Source organism: Centruroides vittatus, unplaced genomic scaffold (genome assembly GCF_030686945.1).
Source record: "Centruroides vittatus isolate TY-2023 unplaced genomic scaffold, ASM3068694v2 contig_875, whole genome shotgun sequence".
Classification (NCBI taxonomy): domain Eukaryota; kingdom Metazoa; phylum Arthropoda; class Arachnida; order Scorpiones; family Buthidae; genus Centruroides; species Centruroides vittatus.
The window spans coordinates 3,059,114-3,081,263 of NW_027122567.1; the positions used below are offsets into that span (position 1 = coordinate 3,059,114).

The 22,150-nt window shown below is 25.7% G+C and overlaps 1 protein-coding gene and 1 long non-coding RNA gene across 2 annotated transcripts; one reads left to right on the forward strand and one right to left on the reverse strand.

Moving 5' to 3' along the window:
- Positions 1 to 1,149: 1,149 nt before the first annotated feature.
- On the reverse strand, positions 1,150 to 7,827 carry LOC136983061 (dual specificity protein phosphatase 22-like). Its single transcript, XM_067279693.1, has 5 exons — positions 7,672 to 7,827; positions 3,876 to 3,992; positions 3,319 to 3,443; positions 2,461 to 2,632; positions 1,150 to 1,603 (listed from the first exon to the last, which is right to left on the reverse strand). Exons 1-5 carry the CDS (start codon positions 7,690 to 7,692, stop codon positions 1,463 to 1,465), a joined length of 576 nt encoding a protein of 191 aa, XP_067135794.1. The 5' UTR covers positions 7,693 to 7,827; the 3' UTR covers positions 1,150 to 1,462.
- Positions 7,828 to 8,278: 451 nt separating this feature from the next.
- Positions 8,279 to 17,415, forward strand: LOC136983069 (uncharacterized). Its single transcript, XR_010881977.1, has 3 exons — positions 8,279 to 8,346; positions 15,864 to 16,060; positions 17,283 to 17,415. It is a non-coding gene; the product is annotated as an uncharacterized lncRNA (long non-coding RNA).
- Positions 17,416 to 22,150: the final 4,735 nt, after the last annotated feature.

Genomic DNA, 22,150 nt, shown 5'->3' on the forward strand with positions numbered 1-22,150 from the left:
TTATAAAACTTCGTTTTTCGCTGAAATAAATAAATAAATAAAATATTTAAAGTGTAAATTAGTGTAAATCTGTAATAGACGAATTCTCATTATACAAAATTTTATAATAAGTTTGATATTGAAAATTTTACATCTTTATCAACTAAATCTACATTTTAGTGCTATATTTTATCATAGTAGTTATTTCCGGGTTCATGAACGATGTGTTTGTACACTTAGAAAAACAGTTTTTACACAGAATATTAATCGTGTTAATGCATTTCATTCATACAATAGGGAACAATATTTAAAAATTAATAATCTTAATATATTTTCTTTTCTGACTAAAATTAATTGTAAAAAATATTTTGCACTAATGAATAAAAGTAAAAAAGGGTCTATTCGATAAATTTTGGTAATTTCTACCTTGTCATCAATTAACTAATAACTAAACTCAGTTTTAGCTTTTAATCAAAAATATCATTAACATTTACTTGGACAAAATTAATTCAACTTGATTTCTAGAAAAAGTTTTTTATTCTGATTTTTTTCAAGTTTAAATTATAAATTATAAAACTAGATCATATCTTTCACATTGAAAAGTAGAAAATCTATTCTATTAAATTATTAAACGATCTACTCGTTTAAAAATAAAGTTTTAAATATTAAAATTATTGAAAGAAATAATGAGGTCTCTGAAGACCGAATTATCTTGAATAAATTAAAATTAGTTTCCTACATCCAATAGAAAACTATTTGTTGTAACTAGTAAATAGAAAATTTCATTTAATATCGATACAACATATATTAGCCATGTAATGAGGTACGTGTAAAAGATATTAACTTATATAATTTTGCTGAAATATCGATTTATTGATAGATGTTACGAATATAACATCATTGATGTTTTGTCTGAGTCGATATATTTTTTATATTTTTTTTTATGTCATTTTATAAAGTGTCAGAGTTTTTTCAGTTTTTTTTCTTTTTTCTTCGAATAAGAAATTCGATTGGAATTGTGAAATATCTCCTTTCTTACTAATACATTAAAATATTTATTCTTCTTTTCTGCAGCTGGTAGTGTGCGTCACTTTTTTAAAACTTATTCTTAAATCAATACTTCCAATAGTGTAGGCCTCAATCGTTTATAAAATTACAAACATCTCCAACTACGACAATGTCCTCTAAATATATGTTTATTCAACAAAATATCAAAATACAAAGTAATTTTCTTCTGACGTTCTTTCGTATGTACAATATTATATATATATAATATAATTATATAATGAGTGCATTATTATATTAATTAATAAGATCGAATGTGATAATTAGAATATAATTTAATAAAATTGATTTACCTCGTAAAGGATACACAATTTGGCATTGGGAAGAGAAGAATTATTTTTTATGTTGAAATTTTAAGTTCGGTTTTATTAAAAATAACAAAAGATAAAGAAATCGAGGGATGTAAAAAGTATTGCTTCTATTGATGTGACGTTGTCGTGGAGGGTTTTGATCCTATTTCATGAAAACTGCTACAAAATTCGCCTAATAGTCGATGGCATTCTTTATCGTCTTCGTCATAAACGCTCTCAGGATATTTTTTCCTTAACCTTCTCCTTTCCTAATTGAATTAAGAAAATAAGCTATGGAATCATTAATATTATTCATAAACATTCTACTAGTTTTAAAACTAATAAATGGTTTTACTTTAAAAATAATCAAAACAAGAAAAAATATATATTTGTTTTTTTAAAAAAAGGAAGAAAGAAACAAAGCTTGGATAGTTAATTATTAAAAGATCTTGTAATTTTTCAAAGTAAAAAATGACAGTTTGTAGTTTAGAAAATTGCTCAATATCTTCTGCCTACGTTTTTGCTAAACAAAAGTATAAAACCGTGAAGGATGAATGAGAAAGCTTCATTCGTCAATGTCCATAACGATCAGACCACACCCAAAAAGTAAGAGCACTCGATAGGAATTCTCTCTTTAGGGAATAGTTTAGCTTAATTACAAGATTGACTTTTATTGTTTAGGCCACCGTTTTATAGATTAACAAAAATTAAATAACTTGCATGCTATTTTGAAAAACATTAAATAATATCATTATAGGAACAAATATAAGTTTAAGTACATATTTCTTATTTAAAAAATCAATTTTAAGATAAAATGAGCGATTAAAGAAAATGCTTTAAAAAGTTAATAACTACATTAACTTAATTTTTTCAAATTGTATTTTTTATTACTGCAATATAAAAAATTACTTTCATTCTTTTTTGGGTAACGATTTATCTTAAAAAATTTAATATTTGGAGGAAAAAAAAATTAATTTTTTTATTGATTTTTCTATTTTTGATAATTTAATGCTTTTCTCTAATTATGAAAATTATGAAAATAGAAAATCATTTCTTCATCTATGTAAATTCAGAGTAAAACTTTAAGTTTTAATTATATGTATAACAACAGTACAATGATGCATACCTCGCCCAAACGACATCTTTCAAAATTTTTTAATTGTTTTTCGAATCCAAAATTTGGATTAGCGATAGCTCTTACTGTTCTTATTACTTTAACGGCATCCCGAGCGTTGAGTGTTGTGCTAGACATGATATACGCTGCAGCAACTGTAGCACTTCGAGAAACTCCCGCTAAACTAAAACAAAATAAAAACAAAATTTGTATTTAATTTTAAATTTGTATCAAATAAGAATATGAAGCAATTACGTGATTTAAATACGATCGTCTATTGACATCGATTGAGTGCAGCCAAGTGACTTCTGATCGTCACGCAATAGATATTTATAGCTAATAGATAGCAGAATATGCTCCACTACAATCGCTATCTTGGATGGTTCCCTTTATGTCTAAGTGATCTTAAAATACAGCTACAAAAATAATAGAAGGTTAAGAAAGAAACTTTTCTGCCTATTATTTTGGACTAATATTTTCAAGCCTTTCATATGTTTTTGTGTGAAATTTAAAATTTAGAGAGGAAATTGAGAATTTTTTTTTATCTTTAAAATATATGCTATATTAAAAACATCATCTCCGCTGAAATCATCTGACAAATTAAATTATTCTATAAGAGAGCAAATACATTTCCGTAAAATTATAATACAGGAAAAACGCAATAACTTTCGAGGAAAAAAAAACTCATTTATTGCATGAAAAACGCATTAGTGATAAACACGTTTCGTTTAATAATTTAGTTTAAAATGATGTTTTTAGTTGTGATAGATTTATATTATTATTAATATAATATATTCGGCATTTTAAATGGATAGAAAAAATAAACATATGTAAATTCGCGTTTATTACATCTTTTATCATTTTACTTACCAGTGAATAAGAACACTTCCTCCATTTGTTCTTGCTCGGTGAATGAATTCGTTGCATTGTGGAAAATATTGGCTGATATTTTGATCGGGTGAATCCGAAGCTTGGATACATAAATATTTTTTGTCCTAAATTTTTCAAACTTTTGTTAAAATTTCTTTAAATAACACGCTTTAAAAAAATTATCTAAAAAGTAATTCTCAATACAAACGACTTTATATGAAAATATTAAACGAGAAAAAAAATTGAAGAATTGAAGCACTTTTAATAATTCAAAATTGTATTTTCCAATCATATTGAAACAATCCATCAATTTTATAACTTTGTTTTTTCTCATTTTAACTTCTCTCTTTTACCTTGTTTGTATTGAGGTTATTTATTTAAAAAGTTTTTAAATGTCCATTTTTTAAAGTTTTCTTTTCAAGAAACCTCATTTTTAATGTTTTTTTCAAAATTGATAGTTATTGGAATAGTTAAAAATTGTGCTTACTGTCACATCAAACTAAATTTATATAATTTAAAATAAAATAAAATTTTCCATGAAATCAATTTTCTCTCACCTGATATAACTGTTTGGCATTGTCGTGAATAGATATAATATGAGTGATTTCATTCGCTTTAAGCTGTTCCTGATCCTTTGAATCACGGATATTACCAATATATAACCCTGGAAGAACCTAGTAGAAGCATTAAACGTAATACAAATTTAATATTTAATTCACAATTGTAATTTAAACCAGAATAACTTATTTTTATTAATAGAAACAATTATATATTTAATCAGGTTTAAATAAAGTTACGTAACATTTTAATTTTTTCAAGATTTCATTTTTAAAATTCTTTTAATTAATAAATAATTTTAAATATACTAAACTGTTTGCAGGTTTAAATTTTGTACACAGAATTTATTAAAAGATCATTTATTTTTTTCTAATTTAAGAAAAAGTTTTTAATTATTTATTAATTAACTATATAAAAAATATTATTTTAAAATCTATTTCATAATAAAACAAATCAATCGATGTTATACTATCCAGTTCATTAAAAACTTTAGAAATATTATCTTGTAATATTTTAAAACGTTTTAAGATGTAAATTATTGTATAAAATATGAAAATATTGAGGAACAAATAAAATTATATTTTACGAATTATTTATAAGATATATGATAATGTGATATTAATGCATTTTTATTCATTATACGTTAGAAACGGGTTGAAACATTAAGGTTAGAAACACAAAACTAATAACGGAACAATTTTTGGTTAGACTTAATATCTAGTTTTAACAATAAACCTTTACTTCGACTTAAACACTATCTGATTTATTGGTTGACTATCAGCAAAGGAGATTTAAGGATTCATTAAGAATATTTAATTACTATTTAAAATAATTTAACAAACTTGATTGAAAGTAAGTCTATACAAAACCTGTAGTGAATAGATTTAGTTAAATAATTTAGCCTAAATCTCTTTAAATTTAAGGAAATGCTTACGTTTATTATTTATAATGCATAACAAATGATATTGTTTGGTGCAATTTGATGTCTTAATGAAATAAAAATTTACAAAATTTATTTTTTCTACAATCTTAACAAAATATAAAATCTTATTCCTATGTAAATATGTTTTACGATATCAATAAATTACAAATTATTCAGTAGAGTTTTATGAAGGTGACGAGATAAGCAACATTAATATGGACATACTAAAATATTTGAAAGTATTAAGAGTAATTTTAAATATTAACAACAAAGAAAAGAAACAAATTATAATCAACAAATAATATTAAAAAATGGAATTTTAAATATATCGACGATGAAAACTGTGTTTTATTAGTAGGACTTTGTCAATAAGTGACAGCAACGTTTTAAAAATCAGAAACATAATCAGATAGCTTCCGTTGAAGTATTTTACATAAATAAAGAGATTTCGTTTTAAATTTTTATAAATAAAAAAAAATACGAAAAGTAATCTCCAGAGTAACATTCCAATTCGGAAATAAAATATTTTTCGTTAAAAAGTTACTTTAGTGAAAAAATTAAAATGTCCAGAACACATTTTTACCTAAAGTTTTCGATTACAATTTATCTAGAGTTAAATTGATTTTAAATCATCTTAAATTTTTCTTGCGTTTAAAGCATTATATATTCTATGGTGTTTCATTGATTCGAGTTTAATAATATAACAAAAAGAGGCAATATTTGGACAAGATAGAAAATGTTCTATATATTTGACTATTATATTTCCAATTTATTTACCAATAACGAAAGACAAAAACAAAATTCATTTTTTTAAGTTCATGTCTACTCCTAAATTTTAAACTTGAAATTGTTTCTTTACTACATATCACACAAAATAACATTTTTGAAAAAATTCTAATAATAAAATTTGAAATTTCAATGTTCAATGTTATTTTGATCTTAAAATATTGATCTCGAAGAAGTATTTCAAAAAAAAAACTTATTTAAAATCAAATAATATATATTTTTTCAATATAAAAATGTTCTTACATTTTTTAAACGTAATCAAAGTTTATAAATATTTAACAAGACAATCAAATATCATTCAGTAAAGATTGATTAAAATTTACAACACGCATGAGAAATTAATATCGTTAATCAGTAGGCCTAAACGTTTTTATAATTTTTTATTTTACGTTTACTTTTATGAAGATGCTTATTTGGCATATGTTTAAATTTTTATAATGAATTATAAGAATTGGAGAATTAATATATATATATTCCATTATTCATAAAAATTTAACTACCCTAATGAAGAAAAACTAGGGATATCTTTAAGCAGCAGAAAAATCGAAAATAACACTCAAAATTTTTTTTTTTTTTTTTTTTTTTTTTTTGCAAAATATCGAATTTAAATTGAAGTAAAGTGTTTCTTTGAATGCGTGAGTGTATATATGTTTTAAATTTTTAATCATTTATAATGCATATAATTATTAGACCTATATGTGGAAGGATTTCTCACATTTATTCTATATATATATAATATATATTCGCGAATACTGACAGAAATTAATATAATATAGATTACCATGATATAGTGTGTCCTACTTAATTTGACAAGCGTTACAACTTTGATTCCATCTCAAACAAACCCAAATTTTATAGTGTTTAACTACGTTTACGAATTTTAAATCCATTTTAACGATTATTTTCAACAGTTTATATATTTTTAGCTTAATATAAGTCATAATCAGCGTTATTGGTTAAAATATCGAAAAGAAAAAATGTGTTTTTATTATTAACATCTAATAATATTAAACGTTCATACAGAGTCTGAAAGCACATTTAACCAATTATGTATAATCTAAAACACTTTAGATTATACATAATATTACTGTATTTAGATAAAATTCTGATACATAAGTATGTTGGTTGGAATAGTTTAGAAAAATATTACAAAAAAGAAAAGATCGATGCTATGTTAAATAGTTTTTAAAAGGCATATAGATTACCAAGTAATTCTTCACAGAACATCACCTTTTCCTCGAATGGAAGTCGATAAACTGCTCATAAAGTGTATGACTCGTAGAAAACAGCAATATTATGATTCAAATTGCGTGTAAGTATAGACCTATCTAGTTATATAGTTTGGACCACTCCCTTTCTAATTTTGTTTTTGAAAATTAAGTAAGTTTATATACAGCTATTAAAAACTGCAAAGAAAAAAGAAAGATATCATTCGATGCCTGCATACTATTATTTAAAAAATGTATACGCCAATACTTCAACACATTTAACAATTTGGAATCAGTTGCCATAGTTATTTTTATCATTGCATAATTAAAGCAACAATTAAAACTATTTTCGGTATGTAATGAGAAATGTTATCGGAACGAGCAATTATTTATTATGACATTGTTTCAATGCCGGGCTGCAATTTTTCGTCACAATAAGTAGTGTCTTGCCCGTGTATATCGTGTATACTTTACCTGTTAACAATAAAGTCATGCCGGTCGTGTATCTAACTCCGTTCAGGAGAAAATTTTTGAATTAAAATAACGTGACTTCCGGCCCAAAGCGGAAGTTCGTATGGAGTTAATCGGCCTCCTGCCCCTTCTTGTCTCGACTTTCATCTATCTAACACCGTTCTCGAGATTAAGGAAGGACAGACAAACAGATGGACGACAGTGGGCATTTATAGGTTTATAATTGCAGTGGAGAACATATTGGAGAAAAATTAGAAACAATTTATAGAATAATATGCATTAATATAATAAAAATTTTACACTGTATGTTAATTGAATGCACGTCCAGTATATTTTATTATGACGTCATACTGGAATGCTATATCAACAGACGAACATTGAAACAAAAAAATATTAGATCAACAATACCTTGTTCATTCCATTTCCCATTAGCTATTAACTTAAATATCACAGTAAAAGTTTCCCCGGAAACATTTTTTGTCCTAAAACATCCGACATAGAACAGCTACTTCGTCATTGTCGTACTCTGCTGAAGTTAACACACTCTTATAACGAATCTAAAAGCAGACGATATTGTAAAAGTCACGTGACTCGACGTCATACGTCACGACGAATAACGGAAACAAAACCCACCTGGCATTCGAGAGAAATTATTAAAACTAAATGTTTATAAAATTGCAATATTGTTTCAAATTAAGACTTGAAATTAAATAAAAAATTATTAATAAAATTTAAGCAGATGTTATCGAAATTATTATTTTTTTTTTCGTTTAAGTGATAAAAGTTATTTTCTAAACGACTTCCGTTATAATTAAATTTTATTAAATTGATTTTTATTTATTCGTTTATTTATTCTCGTTTTTATTTTTTTATTTTTGCGTATTTATACTTTTAGAAATCGTAAATCGAAGGAAGGTGATGTTATGTAGATAACCTACAGCATTACTATAGCAACAGAAAATGCGCATGCGCCTTTTTCTATTCGAGGGGTTGCATTCAATTCTCAGGTGTAATAGACGAAATCAACTAATTGTCTGGATACTTTATAAATTTAGCAGCAAAGATTGATGAATTCATTTAAAAGTAAAAATATAGTAGAAATCAATTTTAAATAACCTCATCTTTTATTTTATTTTATTTTTTTTACAACATATATTGTTATAATATGATAAAAATATATAAAATTATTATTGAATATTTAAAAAAGTTGCTTTAAATATAAATTTGTAATATAAAATGCAAATTCTTAAAAGTTTAACATTTTTAAACTTATTTTTTTTCTTTTTATACATAAAATTATTTTTAAAATTTGAATAAAAATAATTTTTAAGGGTATAAGTGATATAAAATTATTTAAATCAGTTGTTAATAAGTGATTAACAAAATAAAATAAAATAAAAGCTATAAAAGTTTTTATTTTATTTAAGTAACTGAGTGAATAAATGATATGGTTTTTAACTATTTCTTTATATATTATGTTAATGTTTCCTATTCTTACTTAATTTATAATCTTTTTTGTAAAGATAAGGTTTTAAAATTACTTAAAATTTAATTGTAGCAGTTAGGACCGAATTTATATGTAAGCTAAACAAGCTATAGCTCAGGCCTCGCTCGCACTATGAAACTACAGGTTAGGACCTCACTCTATGGAACTACAGGTTAGGGCATCACACTATAAAACTACAGCATAGATCCTAGTGTTTTTACACTAGGATCTCAGTGACATATTATTAGATCCTAGTGACATATTATTATTTAATGTTGAGGGAACTTCTGTTTGTTATAGCTTAAGGCCACAAGTTTAAATCAGGACATCACTAACTTTAAAAGAAAATAAATAAACTACACTCAAATTAAAATATTAAAATCAATATTTAACGTGTTTAAATGTAATTTTTGTTTACTAAAATTAAATAAAATTAATGTGGTTGTTATTTAAATATTGACTACTAGAACGCTCGTATATAGTATTTAAAAAAATTATATAAATTAAAATGATAGAATTAATCTGAAGGGTATTTTCATTATTGAATAGCACTTTAAAGTCATTAATTAATGTAAAAATCTTGAACAAATAATATTTATTTTTTAATTTCAAAACAACGTTTCAATATTCAATATCAATATGCATATATTTTACATCAGTTATATAAAAAGTTTCATAACGCTTTCTGTATATTTTGTTGCATGTTTCTATGGTAATACACAGCTGATTATGTTGTAAAAAGTTACACGTCTTTTATAAATATTTAAAAATAATAGAACATGTTATAAATATACGAATATATGATTTATTTTTTAAATAATTTCAATATGTAATAATTATATAGACGAATTATTTATGTCGATTTTTGCAGTATGAAAATTATACAAAGAAATTTTTCAATTGTTTAATATCGTTTCAGTTTCTAAAATGATAATATATTTCAATTTTTTTAAAGGAAAACTCGCTTGATATTATATAACATATTTTATATAGCTCATGAACTAAATTTCAGAATTATCTGCTCCAGATATCATGATAAAAACTGAATGAAAGATTGTACCTCTCTTAAATGAATAAAATTTAGAAATAAATTCATAATTTTAAAGAATTTTATTATTTTGAAAAATAACAAATATTTACAAAATTCTGGATAAAGATCTAATGTTAATTTGTATGTTACAATAAAGAGATGTGTAATACATTAAAATATTTCTTTTTTTCTTTTTGTTATCTGTAAAATAAATTTTAAATACCCGGGAGTTGGAATCAGATCCCTCCACTTTAACAAAATTCAACGTAGCTTTTCCTTATTTTTTAAAAAATGTTTTATAGTTTCAGTTTAAAAATAAAAAAAGCATTAAATATATAACAAAAATATAAATAAAAAAATTTTTTAATAAAATAATGTGTATGTTTGTTTATTTGTGTGTATGTAGGTATGTGACTTTCTCGCTTTCTATATATATTAACTTTTCTATATATATATTATATATAGAAAAGTTTTTAAAGATTTTGTTTGTAAGTTAATTATAGAGCAATATAATTTATTTGTCACATGTATACTATATAAATGATTTAAAATATTTTCTATCGTTAGGTGTATACATTCTAAAATCATGTGCGTGTCTTCATATTTCCATTCGTGATGTATTTAAATTTACAATTCCTAAAATTAAACGTAGAAATCCAAAAATTTCATCGTTATTTAATTGACGACGAAATTTCAGAATTAATTAAATGATGGTAAATTAAATATCGTTAATTTCAAATTAATTAAATAAGTTTTAATTTGTATTCTATGAAAAAAATTATGTATAGGCCTAATATGTACAAATTTATGATAAAGATAGTTTATATGACTATTTTTTTAAATATTCACATATTTTTTTAAAAATGTAAAGGAAAGGAGTTTATAAATTTTTCTTCTATAACACGTTTCATTTTTATCTAAAAGCTTTTTAATGTAGCAAATGTAACAAATTTAGCAGTTTCCTTCTTACAACGAATGATTAATTAAGCTAATAAATTTAAAAACCAATTTTTAAATTCAATATTACTTTTAATTTAGTTAATACAGTTAAGTTCCGTTTATCCGGAACAAATGGGACCGAATCCGATCCAGATTAACGAAATTCTAGATAAACCGAAATTAGTGGGGTATTGAAATTAAAGTCTAAAATTTCGTAATGAGTATACTTTTTATTAATTGAAAATAACTTAATGCTTTACTGACTTGAAAACAATAGGAACATTAAAATCACTCCATACATACAGTAAAAATGTGAGATTGCTACGTAGGTATTGTACAGTACACTACATACCTATTAGGGTTATAAATAACGTTTCAATTATCTCACAAACATCGAATAATAATAATGATTTTTTACAAAATGTGTAAAGATTTAAAGAGAAACGACTATTCAAACCAATCTGGATGAACGGAGTTTGACTGTAATGTCATTTAAATACTTCATAGTATTTTCAAAGAATTTTCTGTGCTGATGAATTATATATAAATATAAATACTTTTTACATTTCAATATTTTTTAATTCACGATAAGTCTGTCGTGTAATAAGCACGCATTGACCTTTAATTTTTATTTGAACTTTTTAAATCTTATTATTGGTTTATAGTGTTTCATTCCGTTGCATTTTAAAGATCGTCTTATTTCTGTCAAGTGAGTTATTGAAAATATTGTTGGCTATACAAATCAATAATTTGAATAGAAATATATAAAAACTAAATTTTTACATAACTTTTAAAATAATTATTTTTGTCTTTTCCGTCCGTGTGTCTTGTGATGATTAGACACGCACCGAACACGCATTGGAAATTAAAATGTCATAAAGTGCTATTTTGGATTGATTTCAAACAATTAGAATGATCACAATAGCAATTATTCGAAATTTGTATGAAATTTATTATCATTATTATTGCAATTCCTGAAAAAGTCACTCATCAAAAGTTTAATATCCGGGAAATTAGAGCTTCAATTTCTTACGTCAGTAATCGTAACAGCAATCAGTTGAAAGGACAATTGAAAATACACACAAATATATACATTTGCGTGTATTTTGAATTGTCTTAATTGTCAACTTAAATATATATATATATATTTAAGTTGCTGAAGGTATAATATAATATTAAATAAACGATTTTCAGTATTTTAAATTAATTTTTAAGTTATATAAAAATTTCTTAAAGTAATACTTCTTTGAATATTACGAATTTATAAATATATTTTTTTCACAAATTTGTTGCAGATTTAAAAATAACTTATGTTAATAAATAAAAATTGCTATTATTTATTTAAGTATATTATATAATAAATATAACTAAATTAAAGTGAAAAATTAGAAAAGCATTAACTTTTAATAATTGCTCTCATTTGTTTATTACTATTATTATTATTATTATTATTTTTATTTTTAATGATTATGAATAAAATATGTAAATAACTCAAAAATATAAAGTGGATATAAAAACACAAAAGATGATAACAAAATATAAACTAGATCTAATCTATGAAGAAATTAAACATAAATTACAGTTTAATATTTTACTGTAATTTGGATTTTAGCAACAATAAATAAAGGCGATGATATTTGCTTTTTTTCTTTTCTTTTTTTCTATAAATGAACGAAATTGTTTTATTGTTTATTGAGTGATCGAAATTCTTTAGGCTGAATCAGTAGAATTTCATAAATGGATTTAGCTCGAAAAAAGCGACTTTTTAGGTCATAGATACTTACATACAGAATTCAGAATAATCTCCGATTATGTATAATGAAAGTAGTACTCGATAGAAATAAATCGACAAGATGGACAGATGCCAATTCTTAAATGTAATAAATAAATAATTTGAATATATATATATACACTAAATAATATGTAGAATCAATAAAGTATCGATAAATCATAATATTTTATACAATCATTTGAAATGCAGTATTTTTTGTGAAAAGTGATTTATACAAGAAAGTATAAATAATGTCTTTTCATAAATATATTGTAAAAGAATATTCTAATATTTCTGTACAATATAACTACACATATAAAATATTAGATATAAATAATATAATATATAATTATTATATATAATCAAACAAAATATCAATACATTTGTGTTTATTTTGCTATTGTCGACTTTCTTTTCGTCTGTATAACTGTACTTAAATACACTTTAAAAATATTTTGGCTTTAAGGAAAAGCAATATATTTTAAGGAAATGTATAGTGGAGCGTCGAAAATCCGGACTAATTGGGGCCCGACTCTATTCGGATTTTCAAATATACGTATAAATTAGCATTTTTCAATATTATAAACTCTAAATACACCGTAATTCAAGTTCGGGTGTTCTAAGTTCAAGCCGGTATTTCACAAGGAATGTAGGGATACTACAACGATTCAAAACATAATTTACAGAATTACTGTATTTAAACATAAAATCATTAATCGTAATTTCAAAATTAAAAAAATTACATCGACGACGCAAGGCCGAAAGGACATCAATAACCAAGGTACCATTGAAAGAATTAATATCCATTTTTCGACGACCAAATCCAGATTTTCGACCCTTCTCTATTCATTTTCGATAACAAAAAGATTCTAATTCAAAGTAGGCAAATAAGGCGATGTAACGTTGGATTTATTGTTTGATCGGAGTTACATTTTTTCCCAAACTTAAGGAATTTTACTTGCTACATTTCTATGGAATGGATTTAATATTTTAAAAAACTTTCACCTCAGTTTTAATTATATCAATTTCTATATTTGCATAAATTTGGACGAACAGCTTAACTTATACAATAATAATAATAATAATAGGAGTAGAATTTCTATAGAGATACGTTTCATTGATGACTTACAGTAATTTATTTATATGATTAGTTTCGATTTTTTGCTAATCTAAAATTTTTAGCAAATAGATAAAATACTAACTAAAATAAAAGATATAACATCTAAAAATATAATTCAGTAATTTCGAAATGAAGTAATCATGTACAGTACCTAGACTTAATACAAAAAAAAAAAAAAGAATTTGGTATACTCGAATATAAAATTGAAATGAAACAGCTTAGAATCGATCTCCTGTAATCCACAAAGAAATAAAGTTTGGATTTTTTCCAAAAAAATTTTTTTCGGTTTTTTTTATAGCAGATTTTGGATTTCAAATATATTTAATTTTAAATTGGTACTGATGACAATATTTTATAAAAAAAAAATGACATTTAAATTTTAAAAATACTATACCATTTATAAATAATTACAGAGAAAAATAAAATTTCAATTTATAAAAATAGTTTTAAACATTAACTTTATTTTAAACCACTGATGTAATTACATTTATATATTCTATCAACTTCATAATTAATAAACTTACATAATTATTTAGTAGTTATAATCATTAACAAAGTTAAAATTCATTAGCAATTATTGATTAACAATTTTAATATGTGTTATACCAAAATATTTTATGATTTAAAAAATATATCTATTTAATTTAAATGAATTTCCTGATTATATTTGAAAAATAAAATTATTATAAAGATAAATAAATAAAGTGTAATCATACATATGAAGAATGTTAGATTTATCCATCATAAGAGCTAGCAATTGGCTATGGATTTTATTTTCATAAGTGCTCCATGAATAAATAGAAGCGAGTGATAAAATAAAAATTTACATTTATATTGCTTTGTGAATAAGCATAGGATTTATAAGAAATTAGGAAAATTGGATTTCTCAACACTGTGGTTTGGAGGAAAAGAGGAAGAAATGCATCAAGGACAAAATAATTACTAATTTTTATTATTTCCTTGTCGTCAGATCGTAAAATACCAGAAACGGATGCAACGTATATTTATATTCAAAACGTTTTAATAGCTATCATAACTAGACAACTTTAAAAATTCATAAGTTAGTCATAATATATTCAATCAAATATAAATAGAACAACATATTTTTCAAGACAATGAAATTTATCTTCGTAAGATATTGCAGAAGTAAACAAAATAAAATTCATATCTGGTAAATATGAACTGTTAGATTATATATATCAATACATATGTTATAAATTAAATATATAATTAAAATGCACTTAAGCGAACTAATGTAAATTGAATGACTAATAAATCGATATTCTGCATAACTCTATAAATAATCAACATACAACAACATTAAAATATATATGTTACATTTCTATTCAATGAATCAAATACATAGTGTGTATTCAGACATATGAGCCGAGCGTAATCTATATATTTTTTGGAAATAATCTATCCTAGTAATATGTAAACGGCATTCCACAAAAATCTGAAATTCTGCACATTTTCAGAGTTTTCGCAAGCCATTAACTTATCCTAACTACAATGCTATTGCTACTTACGTGAGAGTTGTATGTACTGTACAGTACATCAATAAAAGTTCATGTATATTAAGATAGATTATTTTATTGAACTATTGAAAAATCGGAGAACAATATAACAATATTTCGGATTATTTTATATAAATCGATTAAATGTAAGAACAATTTTCTAAAAAATAATTAAAAGAAATCATTATCATCATATTTGTTCTATGTTACTAGATTTGGGTTTTGTTATTCTAGCCTTCCACTCTATCCTACTACTAGTTAGCCTTTTATGTATTCCTAACTCTCACATATCCTTTCTAACAACTTGACAAATATGGTTTAAAGGAAAATAAATAAATACCTAATAAAAATTTATGTGTTGTATAAGAAAAATTATTTTTATGAAAAATTCTGCTGAAAGTTAGCTGTATGGTACAATAAAATGCAGGTAACCTATAAATATCATTCAATGAGATTTGATTTCTTGCATTTTCAATCAATTCTTTTAAAATACCCACTGCAGATATATGACGAATTATTTTGAATTTTCATGTTATACAAGGTATAATAAGATTTACTTATTATCTGGACTAATGTAAGATGGCGCGTATATGTTATTTCATAATTAAGTAAAACAAAATGTAAATTGTGAACGTTCTCTGCTTGTTTATTTCATATACAGAAAATAAAATAAAATATTAAAATTTTAAAACTTGCTTTACATTTACTTTTTCTGATAAAAGTTATTTTTATTGTAGGTTTATAAAATCACATTGATGTTGAAGCTGGAAGAGGACTGACCTTTGACAAATGATCTAATCGTTAAGACATTGCAAAATAATTTATATTTCTAACATGATTTTTTTCATTAACCCCAGGACATGTATCCAGAAAAATGTTGAATTTCTTTAAAATCCACTGCAGTATTGCATCCAGGGATGAAGTTAAGATTTCTGTAAGTAGAAAGTAATCCGGTAATTTTATTTAGTAGTTGAAACGTTTGTTACGTTGTTGATGGATAGCATGCGACACAGTTCAAAAATATTTGTTTTTTTTTTTTTTTTACTTTCCCGGCTCTGTTATATATAACAGAGGGAAAGTATGGCGATCAGTCAAAAAATGACCCTCAAGGTTTTTCCATTTTGGACTCATGTGACCTTGAAACGTCGTGAAATGCAAAAAAATTTATTTTTTTGCATTTCACGACGTTTACATTTCGGGCTTTTTTTTTCTTCATGTATGAATGTCAGTGTATGGGAGCGCGATTTTGTTCACTCTGTAGCTTAAATAACTCCTGTGCTTTTTGTCGAAAATTTCTGAAATTTTGATGGTTGAAGTCCGAGGGGGTGGGAAGAAAAAGGGAGTCGTGTGTCGTATCTAGAGTGGGTGGGATTTAATGATTATTTTCCTTCTTATTAGCATTTACAATTTTTTATAAAACCCATCTCTACCTTCAAAATTAAGTCTTTTGTCATTTTATAATACTTAAAAATTTTAAAAAGCTTTTAAATAAAACATTATAACAAATGACGCTACACGCGCGGTTTTGATTTCTGCCGGGAAAAGTTGAGCAACCCATTGCTGAATTTTTTTTTAAAATCGAGATTGGTGTTTCTCTCTGAATGGAGAAAGAAACGGACTTATAAATTCTGTGTCACCATCTTGATTGTTACACTTTTATTAATATTCTAATTCTCTTCGCTCTGGTACACCACGAGAAACGTTTTCCTTGCCATCAATATTTTGCTAGGCACAAATGAGAACATTTAAATATTGAAGGACGTATCTGAATATCTGAGCCAATGTGCAGTACCAATAAAAATTTCTGAGCCGAACTTGGAATCAGATTCCAGAGCAATAGGCTTGTACTTTTACTGACGGAACTATGATGTTTATTCCCGTTTTAACAAGATTAAATCGATATTAATTTTGTTTATCGATTAAATTAGATATGGAGAAATTTAATCGCTTGTTACACAATTGTTTTAAATTAATGTTTTAGAATTATTTTTTAAAATTGTGTAAAATTTTACAATGTAATAACATTAATATTGATAATTTGAAATAACAATTATGCATTCCGTTCAATTTTCATAAGCCAGCACAAAATTTATTTATTATCGCAGTAAATGCTAATTACATTTAAAATGCATTTTTCTTTAATTTCTTTCGCCTAGCTGGCTCTAAGCGGCCTTTTTCATGTCAATCATGTGTTCGACCAGGCCCTGGTTAGTGAAATGAAGCTGGACTAGCAGGTTCAAAAACCCACGAAAATTTCTCAGCGTTGACACGAATCCGTATCTCCCAGTCGATCATCCAACTGTCCAAATAAAATTTCAATATTGTAAGTATTCAAATTCTTTATAATCTAAAGAAAGGAGGGCTTAGATTTAACAGAAAAGCGTCTGTAATCACAATTCTTTAATGTGTAGATTGACGAATTCCCATTCTTATTTTAAACTATTTGATGAAGAATTAGAAAATTAGTAGATTTAGAAATTTACCTAGTCCTAAACTTGAAGAAAAACATTCAGATTAATCCTATTTATTGGTATATTTTTAATCAAGTTAACATATATTATATTTAGAATTGATTTTCATTAATTAGATATAATTTAAAATTTTGATTTTTTTCATTCCTTAATTACTCTTTTCAAGTTTGATTCTGCAATTTAATAGTAATTCATTCAAAATTTTGATGTAGTATTAGCTACTAATTTCCTCTTAAATTCAATATTAAACAATAGTAATAATAAATATGATAGTTTTATTTAAATCCATGAAACTTTACTATACTGTATTATATAGTTATTTTGAAGAAAAAATATTTTTGTCCCTTTTTTCAATTAATTAAAGCCTTCCAGAAATATTTAGGATTTTAATATTGATAATAAAATCCTAAATGTATCATTAAATAATTAGTTTGTGGAAATGTATAAAATTAGATCATCTCTATTGAAATCAGTTTTCAGAATATTGTTAAAATAGGCCTAATCGTAAATTAAAAAGTTTCAAATTGACATTTTTACTCAAAAAATAATTTATAAATCTAAATTTGATTACTTTTCAGACACTTTATTAAGTAAAAGAATAAATTGTTAATTTACAGTCCACCAGTAGTCATCGGAAGTATGTAGGCACCAACTGGTTATCCCAATGGTGACCAGAATTATGTGGAATCGTGCAATGGGCACAATTCCACATAATTTGTAGATAGATGAGCTAAATATTTTGTATATTCTAGAATCTTGATATACAAAAAAAAGACCTGTTTCTATCATTTAGCTTATACTCTAAGACTAAATGATGGGTCCAGTGTGTTCGCTAACCGGATTTGGTCCAGAGCGCAGTTTGGGCATACTGCCTTATCCCATTAAACCAAGTCAATTTATTTTCATAATTTAATTTCTTTTGTTCAAAAAGATTTCACAAAGAACGTAAAATCTAAAAACTAAAATACAGTATATCTACATTAAATAAATTCTTAAATTTTTATATTTTTGTTTTGGAGTCTCAGATAATTCTTATATAAAGTAGACAATATTTTAAATTTTCCTAAAAATTTAATTTTTGAATATTTATTGTAAGAATGGTCCAATTTTAATTGGCATTAGATAACTTAATTTAGTGGTTTTTATTCACTCAGCTACTGGTGGACGAATCATAGGTGAAACTTCTTAAATAATTATCAACTTTTTGATGACTAATAATAATTGATTTTTGTAATAATATAATAAATAACAGTCCTCTCCATGAATCATATATCCTATTTTTTCAATTATTAATAGAAGTATCAAAGGAATCAAGAGAAAAATCCGTATAATAGAATGATTCGTACAGAATCCCATTTAAAGAAACTTATTTATGTTTAACGTGTAAAATAGAGTTCAAGGATATTCTTGAATGATGATTCAAGAATACCCTTGAACTCTATTTTATACATTTAAAAAGTTATTATTATTATTACTATTACAAAAGAGTAAAAAATGAATTATAACTCATTTACTGTGGGGAATTTTTATAAGGTAACGTAACACGAAGGTAATTTGCCAAGGAACGGAAGGACTTTTTATGAAAAAATGTTCCTATTTATATGTTAGACACGTAAAATTCCGGAACAACTTCAAGAGATTTCCGTATTATTGAGCTACAATTTGAAAAAATTGCAGACCTATATATAATTGTATACCACTGTCGTCTGTCCTTCCGTCTGTCTTTCTTTAATCTCGAGAACAGAGCAGCTAGATAAAAGATAAGACCAGAAGTAGAAATCATAGGGGCAGGAGGCCCTGATTGACTATATATGAACTTCCGATAAAAACCGGAAGTCATGTTGTTTGAATTCAAAAATTTCAATTTCCCCTGAAAGGAGTTATACCCTATTCACACTGTACTGTACATTTTAAGCCAGCTTAAATGACTAAGCCAGCTTAAGGTATGAAATGTGAACGGAACTGACTTAACGTTAAACCGGTTTAACTACAAACAACCGGCTCAGCTTAAATCGCTTTCTCAAAGAAGCTTAAGTCGCTTCAAGCTTTCCACGAGGTCCGTCACAAGTTCAAAAATAATGGCGGAAACAGATGTGCAGGTACAAATGTTCGAACAAACGATACTCTTCTCTGTTAGCATGTGTATGCTGCTTCGGTACAAGAAGTTTAAATGATAATATAAATTTCTGTCAAAAATCCATTCTTATCACAGTTCTATCGCTAAAGTGATATAAACATTGAGAGAATCGTGTTGCCAACGACAACGACATCACTGATAATAAATGTTAATAATTCCTAACTAACGTCTTATGCTCTTTAAATAAGTTATTTATAATTTAAATTACTAAATATAAATTAATTTATGATGATTTACGAAAAATAAGCAAAAGTTTGATTTTATTTAAAATGTAATATTGAGTACACCCACTTGAGGGCTAAGCGAATAATTCGCTTTAATTACCTAGTGTGAACCATACCTTCCAACATAAACCCACGAACAAGAACAAGAACAAGAACCAAGTGTGAACGAGTAGTTAATCTTGTTTTCGACAATGCGACTTAACTTAATTCTACTTAAAATGTACAGTGTGAATAGGGTATTAGATACATGACTAGCATGACTATTGTTAAAGGAAAAGTATGATGTACTGTATAGGAGCAAGCCACTACTAATTTGAGGTGGAGAGCATATATTTTTTAATTAAATAAATTGAATATATGATTAAAACTGTAGCATTGTGACAATGTCACGATAATTTTTGCTCGTTATAAAAAGAAAATTATTAGAGATCTTAATTCCTATTAATAATCACTAATCATAAATCGTATAGATCAAATGCTTCACTATTATCTTAAATCATATTTTATCAGATGATATATTATAGAGTATGCCTATTGTAAATAGAAATAAACTTAATTTTATTGTATGTAATTCTTTTTAACTAAATTAACTTTAACATCTTTCTTTTTTCCATGTTATTTCAGTTCTGACCTGAAATTCTATATAATAAGATTTTGTATACTTTTGAATCATTTATTTCCATAAATTATTTCAAAGCTTCTTATCATAATCCACGCCAGGTTTTTCTTATTTTATTATTGATAAGAGAATTCTTATCAAATAAAAAAATCAGGAAATAAAATGTAATAACAAAATTTAGATTCGATCAAAAGAGTGCAGATCATTTTTAAATTAATTGCTAAAGTTTATTAAATTTCAACAAAAATTCAAAAATTATTATTATTATTTTTTATCTGATTCAATACTAATTTGATTCTTCTTACAATATCCATAAAGATTATGTTTGGAATCATAGGTGATTTCGTTTGGTGAGATTCGATAGTTTTCCATCCAGGTAGGAGCTGTCGCTTGGCAGATGTCCATCTGCCAAACGACAGCGCCTACCTGGATGGAAAACTGGCTCCTTTAAAGGTGTTAAATATGTAGCCGGTTGGTCAAATGAGAACCCGCAATCAACTCCAATGTTAACTTACGTTAGTACTATTAGTATTCGATGTATATTCGTTAACTGTAACCGTTTCGGCAAGTTTTCTCTTTTTGCCGCAAGAGGGGAAAATGTTCATTATAGTATCAATACTAAAGATTTCACAAAAGTGTTAAATATTTTTTTTATTTTTAATTTTAAATACAGGTAACCATAATCTTCAGTTACAGTTTTCTTAAATTATGTGAATTATGCACATAAGGTAAACACTAAATAGTTAATCGGATAATAAACCAGGATCTTTTCCCTTTTTCTTGAGGAGAACAAGGGTCTTATAGATGTAATCTTCAAAGTCCTTTCGGAGGTTGACGGCTCCGGGGCGTAGTTACAAAAAGTCCAAAAGAGGGGATGTTTAGTCCGATTTTGAGTTGGGGTGAAAATAATTCTTTCAAGGAAGATGTTGTGGCCGTTGGCCATATTAATGTATATTTTTGTAATTAATTATTCTATAAATTTAAGTTAGGCTTAAGATTCCTTTTGTTTCTCTTTCCTGTTGACTAAAAAGACTTTCTTTTTAATTACTTTACTATCTAATTGCTTTACTACCAGGTGGGGAGTGATGCCTCCGACACGAAAAACAACATTGTTAAAAACAAAGTAATAAAAGAAAGGAGAAGAAAGAACAGAGAGAAGGGATCTCGGCTCTCGACGAGAAAGGTCGAGGAGAACGGGCTCTGAAGCAGAACGACGGAAGATAGGAATCGAGGCTCGACGAGTGAGGTCGAGGCAGAGAAGCCATCTAGACTGTTATAGTAGGCAAAGAACTTCTCACTGATCTGCCAATTTTGTTGAACTGATTCGGCAGTGGATTATCGATAAAGTGAACGATAGAAATCTACTAAATTAGATTAAAGAAAGAGCCAAGGAAAGCCTTGTTGATAGGAGTGGATGATCGGAGACATCAGTAACCCCGCCCAGTATCACGGGGCACCCAGAGCAGAAAACCCTGGTATTTCCACCTTCCTCTTATTCTGTACTTAAGTTTTCTCTTCTTTCCTTCTTCTGGTTTGTAAGTAGGTTAAGTATAGATATAAGGATATTTGTAAT

Excerpts from the sequence above, each read along its gene's own strand:
- LOC136983061 (XM_067279693.1), bottom strand. The coding sequence starts at position 7,692 with ATGGGAAATGGAATGAACAAG. Across the intron at positions 3,993-7,671 it reads TGGGAAATGGAATGAACAAG|GTTCTTCCAGGGTTATATAT; the intron begins GTATTGTTGATC and ends TGCTTCTACTAG. Across the intron at positions 1,604-2,460 it reads AAAGATGTCGTTTGGGCGAG|GAAAGGAGAAGGTTAAGGAA; the intron begins GTATGCATCATT and ends TAATTCAATTAG.